This window comes from Heloderma suspectum, chromosome 5 (genome assembly GCF_057233095.1).
Source record: "Heloderma suspectum isolate Gila_16-S chromosome 5, 16-S_ref, whole genome shotgun sequence".
Taxonomy (NCBI): Eukaryota; Metazoa; Chordata; class Lepidosauria; order Squamata; family Helodermatidae; genus Heloderma; species Heloderma suspectum.
In genome coordinates, this window is record NC_139462.1 from 184,089,763 (window position 1) to 184,106,004 (window position 16,242).

The window sequence follows — 16,242 nt, forward strand, 5'->3', positions numbered from 1 at the left end:
CCACAAACTGACACATTATACATATGCTGGTAACAAAGATCAAGACACAAACCATGAATTAAGGAGTGAATGCTAGATCCCACTTGATGAATAGGCATAATAAAAATGCACCTCCAAGCATTCTTTGTCCCTAAACATTTCCACATATGCTAATTCACCTGTGGACTTCTACCTATTTAATCAATGCTAAAAAGGCAAATGTGAAATGTTTTCCAAAACTGCTACAAACAATACAAAATAATCCACTCCCTCTGAAAGCAAATAGAGCTTTTTAACAAAACAAAACAAAACTTATTTTGATCCTAACATCTTATGTGCATACATTGGTTAAGAACATGTAACAGCAACAGGATGTAAACATTTCCTTAATGATTGCATAGTTTAGAACAAGCAAAGCAAACAACAAAATAGAAGCATTTACCTCCTCCTGGTGGGATTTAGCATTTGCTTTATAGCTGCAAGAATTAGCCATTCATTTAGACAAGGCCTAGTCCCTAAAGGCTTATAGAGCTGTGTTCAATTAAATCGGTTCTGGTGTTGTTGTAAGTAAATGTTACTACACAGGAGGCCTGTTTGTTGCATCATTCAATCGAAGGAAACATTATTGTGTGTTTTGGTGGTGCAAACAAAATACTCAAACAGGTTCCTTCGAGATCATCTGGGTAACAGACATTCCTTGGGCTTCATTTATGGCTATTCATTCAAACTATCAGTTAAGTAATTTTGATTACAAACTACCCAAATTTATGGAAGTTTTGCTACTCCCACCCATTCCCAAAAATTGCTGTGCACCACTCAAAGGAAAGGAACCTGTTCAAATATAGTGGTTTTAATGACAGCAATTCTCTCTTATATATTTTTGCATCATAATAACTATGAATATTACAGAAAAGCAGCAGAAGTGGATACATAAGTAACTTGAGCATCTGCTTTTCACACTTCCAGTGTAAGGGGTGAATGGGAGAACCAGATGTGCCTACAGCTTGCACAGCTCAGTGCTGGAGCAAATAATACTTTGAAAGCACAACTAAATATTCTTCTGTTTGCAAGATGACCACATAAAATAATTACACTTCCCAGCAAATGGACCAGAAAGAAATATCTCCCACACTTTCCAGTTCTCTTTAAATATGTAGCGGCATCATTGAAGCAAGAACAGTTGTTTCTGCTTAATCAGCCAGTATATCTGAACTGCTTACATTAACATTCAAGAGAAAGATACATCTGAAGAACCCGCAGCATTTTATGGCAAAGGCACCAAGGCTTGGATCCATTATCTGCTTTCCATGAACAGAAGGGCTCTGCTCACAGAAGCTACTTGCACATCATTTTTGGGGATCCCATTCTCTTCCCACACATTTTTCTTTGTGTATCATGTCTTTTAGATTTGTAAGCCTGAGGGCAGGGATTGTCTTTCTACTGATATTTGTAAGCCATTCTAGGCACGCTTTTGGCTAAAGAGCAGGGTAAAAATGCTTTAAACAAATAAGTACAATTTCCCTCTTAATACTGAGACAGGCTTCCTCAGAGAGGACACACGATACGACTAGACCATTGGGCAAGGTAACCTTATTGTTCTTTAAAGCTGAGGAATCAAAAGGCAGTGGACAGAGCAGCTTTCCCCAACCTGATGCCCTCCAGATGTTTGGACTACAACTCCCAGAATTCCTGACTCACTGGCCATGCTGGCTTGGGCTGATGGAAGTTGGTCCAAAACATCCGGAGGGAACCAGGTTGGGGAAAGCTGGGATAGAGGCATATGGAGACTAGCATAAAGCATTTGAAAAGAAGTAGGGTGCATCTGAATGTCATGGCTATAAGGACAAAGAAGCCCAATTGTGCATGAAGCAGTAGGGAGAACTAAGCAGAGAGACCTAAGAAAGTAACAGCAGAAGCTGGGGCCAAGGGAAAGAGGCTGAAGAGGTATGGGGAAAGAGGCTGTGGACTGAAGTTCACTAGTCCACTTATCTATTGTTTCTCTTCACTAGCATCCTATTTCTGGTAGCAGTACAACCCACAACCTATACATGGAAGTAGTGAAGTAAGTAATAGCATTCCTAACTGAGGGCAAGTTTACACAGCTCTGGGGTCATGGCAACATGAATGTCGACCCAATATGCCATGACTTTGTGCAGGCAGTAACGCAGCCCTTTCACTCAGCCCCTAATGTTTCAATGCATACACACACTTCACAGGACTACTCACTACTACTCTCTGCTTGGAAGTTCTCAGACTCAAGAAACATAGTGCAGCACTGAAAAGGTTAGGGAGACTCACAGACAAAACCTAGCTCTCTTGCCACAGAATCCTGAGTGCCATCAGAAGAGTCAATTGCTTCCCCTGTGCCTGAAATCCCCAGGTATTACATTGATGATTACACCAAATATTGTAGTAATGAAGGATCTTTAAGTATGAAGAATTCAACTTCATCCTTTTCTTAATCTCTTGACAGCCTCGGAGGGAGCAATCCTATGGCCGTTAGTCAGTGGCTAGAAGGCCATAGGATATCTGGTTTTCCAGCAACCGACCACAGAGCCCGCACTCCAAGGTCGATTCCCGGAGAACCAACCTTCCCCCCCCCATGCTGCCTCGGAGTCAGCACGGAACAGCCCCATGCACCATGCTCACAAGAGGAGCATGGAGCAGCCAAAACGGGGCGTTCCAGCAAGCATTCCGGGGCAGGGAGGGCAGAAACGCCGGTGCGACACATCCTATGTGTTGTCCAGCAGCCTCCTCCCCTGCTCTGCCTTCCTGCAGCTAGACAGCTGAAATCGGCTGTCTAGACGCAAATGCAGGGTAGGAGACGCGCAGAGGGAACAATCCCCTCCGTGCTTCTCCTGCCCTGCATTGAATAGGCAGTTGCCTCCGAGTTCGGAGGCAGCCACCTATCTATATAAGATTGCGCCCTAAGTATGTCAAACTTTTATGATACCTGAAACATATTTCACCTGAACAGATCGTATATTTGTTTATGCTTGTTTTCCAGGATGTTCCTTGTTGTTGGAACAGACTCAGAATGCTCATTGTTTATCAAAAAAGAGGTCGTTTCAGAATTCATGCTTCTTTAAAAATCTGAGTGAATGTTGTTTAATAGCTTCCATTCCTTACAGTAATAAAAAAAATCAAGTGATGTACTGCAGGTGTAATTACAAGAAGTTACAAGCACACTGGCATATAGATGAGGTCACATTTTCCCCACAAATAAGAAACATTTAACAGCATATATTCCACAACCAAGGTATTGTCTAGTTAGTTCATATCAATAGGACATGTTCAGCCACTGCTCCCTCCCCAGCATCCAGTAGTCTGGCTCACAGTCTAATTCAGTTTTTCAATCCATCCTTCTTTTTCAGGCCCTCTTGTCCCTAAGCCCCACGTGAGAGAGTTTTTTTCCCTCCGGTACCTCTTCCTTTTTGACCATTCTCTCCCCAACTACTGTTTGTAACTACAACACCTTGCTGACTGTAAAGCATTTGTTTGGTACGTCATAGCAGACTGCTTGCTACAACTGTGGCTCACATTTCAAGAACTTGGTATACACATTTAGTTGAAGAGACATTTCACATTGTTTCTTTCCTCCTCACCCCCAGGCAATGGATGCACAAAGCAGTAACACATAAATCTCATCCACAGGCAGAATTAATTTTAGAAGACAGATGTGAATGCAGACATAGGGTTGTATCCAATATTAGTCCTACTTAGAGTAGACCCAGTGAAATTAATGAAACAAGCTATTAATGACTAACTTATGTTTCATTCATTTCAGTGGGTCTACTCTAAGTAGGACTAAGGCGGGATACAACTCATACAAACCCTTCTAAAAATATGGGATTTACCGGGTTCTTTAATAAAGAACAGACAGGCACCGTTCTCTCTCTCTCTCCCTCCCTTTTGCTTGCTCTCCCTCTCTCATACACACAGCACACATACACTTTTTCTTGGCCCCAGGATAAAAATAAAAACTGAGATGTGCTTGGGTTCCTATTGAAAGAACACCCTAATTGTCAAGTTTGAAAATGTGACTGAAATCTAACATCATGAATTTGCAACTAATTATGTGATATTTGAACTTTTAGCAACACCTATGTAGATGCATAAACAAAACTGCAAACAAGTGCAAGATTCTTGCCCCTCGGGAACGAAGGGCAAGTTTGCCCATCATGCCAATTCCTAGGTTGTTTAACCGGATAACTGGGTGCTTCCAGGGGAGGCTTTTGTTGTGCAATCACCCTGCCTCAGTTGCAGAATTATACAGGAGGTCCAGACAGTTATGTCATCTATTTGTAACCGTCCCATGGTTGCCCGTTGCTTCTTCCATCTTTTTTCTTAGTCCCCAAAAATCAATTAAGGATGTAAAGAGAGAATAGCTGCACAGTGCCTTTTGATTGGTAGTACAAGGAGCTGTCTATCCAGAAGCACCCACAGACAAAAAAAAAGTCAGCTAGAATCATAATCATTCAGGTTTCTTTTTATTTCACTCAATCCCAAGAACATATGAGCCAAAATGTATGTTTTTAATATTGCCAGCCTATTTTGAAACTACAGTGAACTGCACATATCAATTTGGCACTTACCTTCCCTCCTACCCCCCAACCATTCTTTGCAAGAGAGTTGAGAATTATGTTTGTTTGTTTTCTTTAAAAAAAAACATAATTATATAAACAACTTCAGCACATTGTGTTTGGCAAGAAGATTATCTTGGAAAACGTGAGCTGTAGAACATTCCTAAATTGAACAGAGGTGAAGCAAAAACTTCAATTAAATTTCTCTTGCTATTGTTCTTTAACGGATATTAACATATTGCATTTTCTTTGCTGATTTCTATATTCTAATTTTTTTTAAGTAGGCAATCCTTTAAAAAGTTATTTTGTCAACACCACAATACACAAATTACTAAAATGTGCATGCATTAAAGGATTACATTAAAGGATTACACTGATTACTATTGACAAACACGCATATTCCACACTGGTAAATCCAGCTTGAATGCTACCAATAAAAAATAATTCCTGGCTACTACTGGAAATCTCCCCTTCCCCAGATGTGCTAAAATGTGTGTGTGGTTTGCCGAATTTTTTGTTTTCATATTCTTCTTGCCATTTGTCCCTTCTACCCGGATGCTGTTTCAAACTTCTTAAAGAGGAACTGCAAAAGATACATTTTCTTTATGCCTTGGATTCCTCAGTGTTATAGTGTTGAATCCTTTTAGGAGGTAGATGTCCATGTCTTGAGTTTCAAAGAAAAGTGACAAATACGTTCTAGCATTTTTAGCTTTTTCTGGTAACCATGGGGTGTACAAAATTTCATCTTTCTATCTCTTTTGGAAGTGCCTTAATTTTAATAGCTCATCAGTGGGCAAGTCAGTGATGCTGAAGCATGTCTAATATTATAATGTTTATGTATACATTAATTAGTGGATTGTAACTTGCCATGAGGGCTCAAACATTCATGGAAATCAAGAAACAACATACTTTACTTATCACAAGTGTATTGAATTTCAATTTAACATGTTGGTGGGTTAACCCATTTATCTTACTCTGCACCTACTGATTAACAGTGGAGGGTTATTGATAAAAAAAATATTTTCCAAGTTCTGGCCATATTGCCTAGATTCCTGTAACATCTTCCTTATTGGCTTCCCTCCTGGCACTACCTCACCTCTCAGTATGTCCTTTATAAACTCATAGAAGAGTCTTGCGACCCTTAGAAGACAAACACATTTAGCATGGCATAAGCTTTCATGGACCAGAGTCCACTTCATTAGATGGAATGTTTTCCTGAGTTTGCAGATATAAATATACATGGGTGTAGAAAGAAACAGACTATGTTAGCAGTGACGTCAGCAATGAAATCCATCAGAAACACAGACTGTGGTAATTACATTAACACAAATGTAAAAATAATAATTAGTGACTGTTCACAAAGCATTAACAATAAAGTTCCAAGCATTGGTAAGCTAATTAACACCCGTAGTGAATAAAAACCTGTGATCTTGATTCAAGCCAAAGGTGACACAATTGAATTTCCTTATAAATTGCAATATAGCAGTTTTACACTGGAGTTTCCCTTTAGCTTTAAGTCTGCCCACGATCAATGGCAGAGTGTTCGAGGAGGTTGAAATGCTGGCTTATATCTTTCTGATCTGTTTTAATTTATTATTATTTTTCGGTATTTTTTATTTTGTATAGAGACTGACCTATTCCTCCTATGTAGAATATGAAAGAATACTGCTGATAAATGACAGGATGTAGCACATTGGAAGATGTGGCTGACATGATTAGGTTCTGTAATAAAGCTGCCTGAGTAGATGCAGGGACAGAACTGGCATCTGGGTTTGTTGTTTCATGGTCTGGTCCTGTGACCAGCTGTTTTAGGTTAGGGAGATGTCTGTAACCAAAGACAGGCCTACCACCCAAGGCCTCTGAAACTCATGTTTCTCCAATGTCACACTTACACCTATCTCTAAGTACCTATAGTGGCTGAAAACAGAGGCCAAGCCTCATCGCTGAACAGATGGTCGACACCATCAGGCTTGACAACCTGTTTAGGGGAGGTGGTAAGAAGAGGAATCACTGGAATCAACTTCCTCTTAAAACATGTGATCAGCTTGACAGCAGATGAGAGCACTGTGCATGTGTGTGTATGTGTGTGGGGGGGTGTTATTCCATGCAGCCACCTTTTGTTTACATGTGTCCTGATACAAAAGCCTTTTTCTGAGCATGAACAGCTCTGCTCATGCTGACTTAAAATGACTGGGCCAGTTTGCACAGTCAAATCAGCCCAGCATGACTTATTTAAAACATCATGGTCTGTGGCACATCCAGGCACTTGCTGGTGCCATTTCACATAACAACACCCATGCCGGGGGTTGTCATGTCACCCGAACCCAGTCACAGTTAAATAAGCCATGGTGGGCTAATTTGATTGTGTGAACCAGGTCACTGTGTACATAATACAAAAAACAGCAAAGAGGAAAGGGAGACATTTTAATTTAACAAACTCTTTTAACACAAATAGACACCATCAACAGCTTATGGTACAAATAAGAGAGAAAGGCAATATATAAATATTTCAAATAGATAAATATATTAAGGAATACAAAAACAGCTGTTACAGGTAATAACATTTTATTTTGAGGAGGAGGCTTAAGATCCAAGACAGGCCATAAGAAAATGATATAGATTAGGAAAATACAGATTAATATAAGGTGTTAAACTGTAGTTATCCAAATACGCGCAAAAATTGTGTTTGTTTATATGTTTATTTCACATTCATAGTAACTCTTTCTCCTCTGAATGAGAATCAAATTGTGCTTGCACTCTGATTCTGTAATCACTTCTTTCCTCCATGTTAAGAATACAAAAATATTGCTCCTGCACAACAATAAGTGGTTGAACAAATCAGACTGACCTGGTTGAGTTGTGGAACTCATTGTTGCTGAGGGGGGAATTGAACAGTTGACACGGAGAGATCAGATCTTAGTAAATGTAGCTCTGATTTCAATGTCCTCACCAAGTTGATACAAATCTGTGATTTCAATCTATTAATGAAGAAAAATATCATGTAAAAGATTATGCACACAGATATTATACATACGAGTTATTATTATACATGTGACTGGAGACAAATAGCCTTGATCTACCAACTCCAGTGCACAAATGTACAAGGGATCCCAATGACTTCAGAGGTGGACAAGGTTCCATGATGCATGCAATCTTATCCTAAAAGCATAAGAAAGCTAAATGTGAAACTGAGGGGTATACCTTAAATATCTCTGGTGTTGTTGCAGAAGAAACCTACAAAGGACCTGTATGCACTTATTTCTTTCCTCACTTGGATACGTGCAATATGGAATCAAAATTTGGCAAAGGGGATAAAAACCAACAACACTGGACTACTAAGATAAAATAAAAAGTAATATGAAGTCTTCCAACACAAGGCAAGCTAAATGTTCACAAGGACAGCATAATAAAATCTGGTTGCATGTCCCTGAGCATGCCTCAGATTTTGAAAAACTGACCATAATGAATTTTAATATAGAGGTTAACTCTGCTTAAAATAATTCCTACAAAAACAAGAATTTAACTGGCAGCTTTGCAAAATACTTGCAACAGGGCTGGGATCAAGGGTGGGCATCGTTAGGCACCTGCTGAGGGTGCATGCCCCACTAGTAGCCCACAGACGAGAGCTCCCTAGATTTGCTCCTCCTCCTCATCATTACAATATGCTTGTCCACCTGTGGTGAAAAAGAAAAGCAGAGTAAGCAAGATTCCACTGCCTACTTGCTCTCTGCCTATCAAGCAAGCAATAGCAACGATGAGAAAGAGGATGAGGAGCAGTAGCAGCTGACAATGGTAATGAGAAGGTAGACTCACTGACGGAGGGGGTCCATGGAATGTGCCTTGTTCAAGGACCCTCAAAAACCTGGAGCTGGTACTGCTTGCACATGAGTCTGTTACAAACCCTTCGTTAGTACTACATTTTGCAAAATTACAACTAGAAATATGCCAAAAAGAGAGATACTACACTTGCAATTATTCATTTTATGCAGTGTGGAACTTCTTTATAAATCAAATATTGAGGTACTTTTTCAAATTACACTGAAATTGAATAAGAATGTTTTCATGGTATTTGAAATACTCTGTTCTGTCACATTTAGCAGGTTTATACATGCACCCCAACTAATCTCACTGTTGTAACATCTTTATTTTTTGAAAGTTTATTAAGACTTGCATCTCATGACAAGATAAAATGTAGTATCAAAAAGGAGTTTAGCAGTTGTCACAGAATCTGATCCAGAAGACATTTCTGTATCACTGAAACTTCTTACTTATTTATAATGTCTAAAAGTTATTAGGAACATTAAATTAAAAATAGGTCCTTCAGACAGAGAGTAACATGGTGGGAGCAGGGATATAAACGCTCAGCTTAGGAGATGCTTAATGGGCGGGTTCACATGTCACACTAAGCTGCCCTGCAAACAAGCCACGGTGGGCTGGTTGTTCACAGAGCAACCCACAGTACACCTAACAAGTGATCAGGCTTGCCATGGCTTGCTGTCCCCCTCCTTCCCCCTCAGTCCTCCAGCTGGTTGTTCACAGAGCAACCCACAGTACACCTAACAAGTGATCAGGCTTGCCATGGCTTCCTGTCCCCCTCCTTCCCCCTCAGTCCTCCAGCTGGTTGTTCACAGAGCAACCCACAGTACACCTAACAAGTGATCAGGCTTGCCATGGCTTGCTGTCCCCCTCCTTCCCCCTCAGTCCTCCAGCTGGCACCAGCACATATCCCAGGCACCTTTGGGACAGAACCCGTCTTCTCTCCTCATCTTGGCCCCCTCCTCACTCCAATCACTACCCCTTTTCATTCCCGTTTTGTTTTTTCAATGCCTCAAAAATGCGCAAATGGGGTGCGCATTTTGATGATGATGATGATGATGATGATTCAGTCTTTTGCAAGTGCGCCCTTATTGGCTGTCCAATATGTGTAGTCCTGTCTGGTCAATTTCCTTGTATGTTTCAGCTGTTAAAGGGAGCTGCAAAGTGGCGTAGGTAACATACAAGGACACTGACAAGATGAGGCTAATTTGTGCAGTAACTGCAGCAGTAACTGCTCCGAAAAGGAGCAGCAATAAGGCAGGTAGTTAATTTCTCTCCTTTCTGGAGTAGCTGGAGACTTGGGGAAGTGTTGGGAGTTCCATAGGAAGGGGGCCACCATACTGAAGGCTTTTGTCTGGGTGGACTCCAATCAGGCCATAAGTCCATGTGGAACCATAAGTGAGAAGGCACTGTCTCAGGTATGCTAGTCCCAAGTTGTTTGGAGCTTTGTACACTAGTACTAAAACCTTACACCTGGCTTTGTAGCAATTAGGCAGCCAGTGCAGTTCCCTCAGCAAACGAATTCCATGCTGAAAAGGGGCAGCTCCTGACAACAGCCGAGCTGCTGTGTTCTGCACTAGCTCCAGCTTCCAGAGCAGCCTTAAGGGCAGCCCCACATAGAGCGCATTGCAGTAATCCAGTCTTGAGGTTACTAGCACCTGTACCTCTGTGGTCAATCTGTCCCTGCCCAGAAGACACCATAGCTGGCAAACCAATCAAAGCTGTTAAAAGGCACTCTGAGCCACCATGGCCACTTGGTTCTCCAGCAACAGTGATGGATCTAGGGGTACACCCCGTCCTTCTCTACTGTGCACAAATTAGCCTATATGCCGCCTCGTCTTGTTAATTTCCTTGTAGGTTACCTACTCCACCTGGCAGCTCCCTTTGACTGCTGAAACATACAAGGAAATTCACCAGACAAGTCTACGCATATTGAACAACCATAAGACCACTCTTGCAGACTTGCAAAAGACTGACAAATATCTGGACCCCATCTGAGCAATTTTGAGGCAATAGGGGAAAAAAAAGGTGGTGAACAAGTGACAGTGCTTCCAAAATGCCATTTAAGCATTGGTGGAAGGGTAGTTACTGGCAAGGGAGGCTGGAGTAGCAAAATCACTGGCAAAATCATGAAGAGCAGCATTGGTTGTTTGCCACTCTGGCCAAGTAGCTCTGTAGCTGATCCCAGTGACCCATGATAAAATTGGTCTCCCAGGTTTGGACAATCAACCATGGGTATGAACAACCCAACAACAAGCCATGGGTTCCCAAGGTGGCTTGTTCACAAAAATTAATCCTGTGGAGAATGCACTAGGTTCGGGTGACATGATAACCCACCATGGCTGGCTGCCCATGGTGGGTTATCATGTTATGCAAACCTAGTCATAGTCTAAAAACCTGAAAACAAGTCCCTCTCGCCCAGTTGTTCACAAATAAAGCAAAAAAAGAAAAAAAAAAAGGTTTTGAGTTCTTCCAGAACATAGTTTAAAATCTATGTTAACAGCAAACATTATTTCATATTTCCACATTTTCAGGTTAAAGACTACACTCTGTTCCTTTTATAAATTTTGGTTTAAATATGATTTAACTTGCTTGGAAGGAAGCAAAACACTTTCCAGGAAATTTTCTTCATAGGTTTACCGAACCTATTTTAGTTAAGTTGCTGAGCAGCTGAGTTTTTGCAAAGAGCTCTGCAAACATAACTACCCTCCACTACCATCCCCCTCTTCTCAAGTAAAAAAAACGAACTTACTTCTGTAAAGGGGAGGTGGTAACCAGCAGTAGAGCAGACACACTAGACACACAAGAAGCCCTACAAGGCCTGCTCTTATCTGGAAGTAGAAGCACCATTCCCTACTGGGGATCATAGACCCTGTAGGGTTGTTTTTTTTTCCACTTCCTGAATTGAATCTGGACAAATACCATGCTCCCTAACAGGCAATTATTTCCAGATAACACAGGCCTCCCAAGGCCTTCTCTGTCTAGCAACCCCTTGCTACCCCTTCTTACCCCCTTTCTCCTTTCCAAATGTAAGATTATTGGGGAAGGGGAAAGATTGTAAGGAAGAGCTGGACAGCAGCAGAAGCAGAGAGCGAACCCCCTTTCAATCCAGACACAAACTCACAGGGTTTGGGGCTGTACTGTCATAGGAGGACAGGCTAAATGCATTTCAGGGTATACTCACACTTTGTGTGAAGTGATGCTTATCAGACATCCCATGTAAACTGAGTGCTCATGCTAGAATGTTCCTCACACTCCTTTGCAACAAGTATGGTTTCTTGGTACACAAAACAATGTGAAAAATAGTCTCTGAGAGTGCGAAGTTTAAAAACCATTGTACTGTTTGGGAACAATCAATGCATGGATGGGAAAGTCATGCCCCTGACCTCTACATGTTCATTCAAACCTCTGAACAGAGACTGTGAACTTACCAAGGGTAGGCTCTTTCTGCACAATTAGGTGTTATGTAAAATGTAGGATACCTGATCATGAGATGGATCTAGGATATGCCTTCTGTGGATGGAAGGGTCTGCTCATGGAAGGTGTCTCTGCCTGATTTTGGGGGATCCCCACTCCATTCATACCACAGTTCACCCCATTCAGTAAGGTCCCTCAACTGTCTGTGTAGCACTTCCATGGGGCTGTCATGGAGAGGAGAGTTGGGGAATTCTGCTTCCACCAGCCCAATCGCATGTGCCTAAATCTGGGTCCAACCCTATGAATATAGAACCTACGCACATACAAGTACCAGCTCTGTGCATAGATTAGGGTGAATGCATGGGGATAGGAGTGGGGGACAGGATTGGGTCCAGCAGGCACAATTCTGCTCTCCCTACACACCATGCATTAATTGTATGCACATTGTTTCTTTTCCTTTTCCTATGAAATTTGTCCCCCAAAGTCAAAATTCAGGTTATTGTTTTACAACACAGACCTCTCTTTCTTGCATATGAGACTCTGTAAAGCACAATGTATAATGGTGGTGTTATATCACCAATAATTGGCTGTTGTTTTTTAATATTATATTAAGAATACAGAACAGGACAGTTTACAAGCAATGGCAAAATGACATTTTGGCCCAGTTCCCACTGAAGTTGCATACCTGGGCTGTACCATTTCAGATGGAGGGGGTGTCACATAATTGCCTTCTCCTCCATAGAAAACAGTTCCTTCCACACAGAGAACTTGCATATCAAGAAGACTAGCATGTCACTTTTCTCACTCAGACAAATACTAGCAGAGTCCTTATACTTATGATATAAAATTGAACAGGCCAGAAGATACAAAGTGAAGAAATAGTATCATGCCCAATGGAAGTTTTCTGTTTCTATCAGTTGATAAGACTGTTTGTCACAGTAGTCTTTTTCAATCTCTTTATGTTGTGTGTGTGAGGTGAAGTGGTGTTGTTGTTGTTTTGAGGGGCATTGTCATGAGGGTCCATACCTGCAGTCTGAAGTGGAACAGGCCATACGCATCTCAGAAAGAATTAGTTGTATCCTGTCTCAGCTATTGTTTAATCTAGACACAGTCATGATGGTGGCACTGGAAGAAGACGAAATCTTGTAAAAAAAAAATATGCATGGGTTTGATCAGCAACCTTTGTTTTGAAGCCAAAGGTAATGGCAAAAGATAATCTGCCACCTCTCCAGACTGACAGAGTTGACAAATTAGCTTCCAAATAAATGTTGACAAAACCAAATCAATAGTCAGTCATAAAAAGGAGACAAAGAAATAGCATCTGATGAAGAGAATGCTAGTCCAAGAAGGCTTATGCCATAATACATTTCTTGGGAGCTGTTCAGATGGTCTCTTTTATGGTTATGCGAGGGTTGTTTAACCCTCACATACCCACACTTGTGAGAGTTCACACAACACAACAAGCCCCAAGAAGGGGTTGGATGTGCAACCTGGTGCCCGCAAGCTGCAGAATGTAATCTAAACTTGGTCATACTCTTTAAGATGTCACAAGACTCTTAATTTTGCTACAACAAACAATGGAAAAAAAATAAAAGTTGGTTAAAAGAATATAGCGCAGGTAAATGAGTTTGCATATTAAGGCAGAGCAGCAGAGAAAAGAAAAATAGGATTAGCAGTAATTGTGTTTCAGCCACTATACAGGATTTACAGCAATGGAAATATTACAATAATCACAAGTTAAATTTATTTATTTATTTATTTATTTATTTATTTATTTACAATATTTGTATACCTTTCCAAATCAGAAGATCTAGGAGTGGTGAACAACAAAGATAAAAGAATAAAACACCAGGTTAAAATAGTTAAAACTTTTTTTTAGGACACATTCCATTAAGGTCAAATTTAAATACCGCGGTTGGTCATGCAAGGAAGGCCTCTCAAAATAACAATGTATTCAGGAGGCCCCGGAAGGAAAACAACGTTGGCGCCTGCCTGATGTCCAAAGGCAAGGAATTCCACAGCAAGGGGGCCATCACACTGAAACCTCTTTTCCTGGTGGACTCCAACCGGGCAATGGGTCCATGTGGAACCACCAGGAACATACCCTCTAATGACCTCAGTGACTGGGCAGGTTGATAAGGAAGGAGGCGCTCTCTCAGGTATCCTGGTCCCAGCTGTTTAGGGCTTTGTACACTAGTACTAATACCTTAAACCTGCTCTGGTAGCAAATAGGCAGCCAGTGCAGTTCCCTCAGCAAAGGAGTTGCACGCTGAAAAGAGGCCGCTCCCGACAACAGCAGAGCTGCTGCATTCTGCACTAGCTCCAGCTTCTGGTGCAGCCTCAAGAGCAGCCCCACATAGAGTACGTTGCAGCAATCCCGTCTTGAGGTTACTAATGACTGTACCACAGCTGTCAAGCTATCCCTGTCCAGGAGAGGCCACAGCTAGCGAACCAGCCGAAGCTGGTAAAAGGCACTCCATGCCGCTGTGGCCACTTGGGCCTCCAGCAACAATGATGGATCTAGGAGTACCCCCAGACTACAAGCCTGATCTTTCAGAGGGAGTGCAACCCCATCCAGAACAGGCAATGAGCCTGTCTCCCTGACTTGGGAAGAACTCACTCACAGGGCTTCCATCTTATCAGGATTCAGCTTCAGTTTACTGGCCCTCATCGAGGCCATTACTGATTTAGGCACTGATTCAGGACTTGCACAGCCTCTCCTGATTCAGATGTCACAGGGAGCTAGAACTGCATGTCATTAGCATACTGGTGGCATTTAGCTCCAAATCCTCTAATGACCACTCCAGTGGCTTCATATAAATGTTAAACAACATTGGGGACAAAATGGTACCCTGCAGGACCCCACAGCTCAATTGCCAAGGGGGCAAGGAAAAGTCACCCAGTGTTACTCTCTGAAATCGGACCCATAGATAGGACCAGAACCACTGTAGCACAGTGCCTCCAATACCCATCCCACGGCATTGATCCAAGAGGATACCATGGTCAATGGTATCAAAAGCTGATGAGAGGTCGAGCAGAATTAACAGGGTTGCACTCCCCTGTCCCTCTCACAATAAAGGCCATCCATCAAAGCGACCAAGGCTGATTCAGTCCCATAACCAGATTGAAACCCAGACTGGAATAGGTCTAGATAATCAGTACCCTCCAAGAGTGCCCGCAGTTGCTTCGCCACAACCCTCTCAAGTACACTCCTCGAAAAGGGGTACTTGTGACTGGGTGGTAGTTGTCTAATACCAGTGGGTCCAGAGTGGGCTTCTTCAGAAGTGGTCACACTACTGCCTCCTTAAGGACAGCAGGGACCACCCCTTCAGCAGGCACCACCACATATATAAAAATTACATATCCTTTTCTTGATCTTTTACCCTTCTTCTTAGTAAAGCCCAATGCAGCTTCCACAAAACATAAATTTTATGAAATCGTCAATATTATTACCACAATAATGGAGTCAACAACATTAAAACAACAGATGTGAAGGGTCACATACTTGTGTGCATGTGTGTGTATGTGTATTTCATATGCACACACACACACTATACATATATAAAATCATAAACAGAAGTAAGTCCGCTAGTGCTACATGTTTCAAAATACAATACAGAAACTTTACTAAAAACACCAATCACAGTAGTAGTGACAGTATCTAAATCTCTTTAATTCAACAGATGACAATAAAGAAATTACCCCAAAGACAGCAATCAACAGAAATTCCAGAAATGTAGAAGGGGAACTCTGAGAAAAAGATATAAAGGCATTATGGAGAGAAATGAATGACCTTATTAGAAGCAGTAAAATCACTCCACAGCTGTTTAGGTCTTGCATCATCTAGCTAGGGCTCAGAAGACAATAAGTTCAAAATTAATTTAAAGCTCATAAATCAAAACAGTAGAATTCTCTCACACATTGCACGGTCCCTTCTGTAAATCAGAACTACCTTATAAACTGCAAGCAAAAGCACCTTTATTACAATACAGAGAAACTCTTATTACCTAGCAGCGGAACCAACAATGAAGTTGAAGTGTGCGCCAAAGAAAAAGCAGGAAAGGTAAATGAAGCTTCTTTTTTCAAATTGTTTTATTTTTCCTGTTTTTCATTTTATAGAACACACCTGAAATAAACTATTACCAAACACATAAGCAAGATACAACCAAAGACAGCTATCTGAAGCAAGAACTCTGCATTCCAAAACACACACTCAAATCTGTCACCCTTAAAATGATTAACATACGGATTTCATTTCTTATTTTGACACCTTCACTTGGATTTTTTCCCACTGCCTCTGTTTTTAATACTAATTAACACATAATATTTTGACCGTTTACAACATTTCATAATTAAAGGGTAGTATAATGTTTTACAACATTAATTCAGGTTAATGTCCATGCCAAAAATGGAACATTTTGAGACAAGGAGAAACAAAGTCAGCAGC

General features: G+C 41.3%; 1 protein-coding gene across 11 annotated transcripts in view; it reads right to left on the reverse strand.

The window, feature by feature from the left end:
• Positions 1-16,242, reverse strand: part of LOC146344933 (histone deacetylase 9-like) — a 398,626-nt gene that overhangs the window by 347,598 nt on the left and 34,786 nt on the right. For 10 of the 11 annotated variants that reach the window (XR_014792360.1, XR_014792359.1, XM_084858628.1 and 7 more), the window contains one exon: positions 7,411-7,540. Coding sequence is in view for 9 of the 11 variants with exons in the window: in XM_084858628.1 (XP_084714754.1) it covers positions 7,411-7,432 (22 nt within the window). In the remaining 2 variants the exon portion in view is untranslated. Of the gene's footprint in view, positions 1-7,410; positions 7,541-12,821; positions 12,938-16,242 lie in introns of all 11 variants that reach the window. The other variant, XM_084858629.1, reaches the window with a different exon arrangement.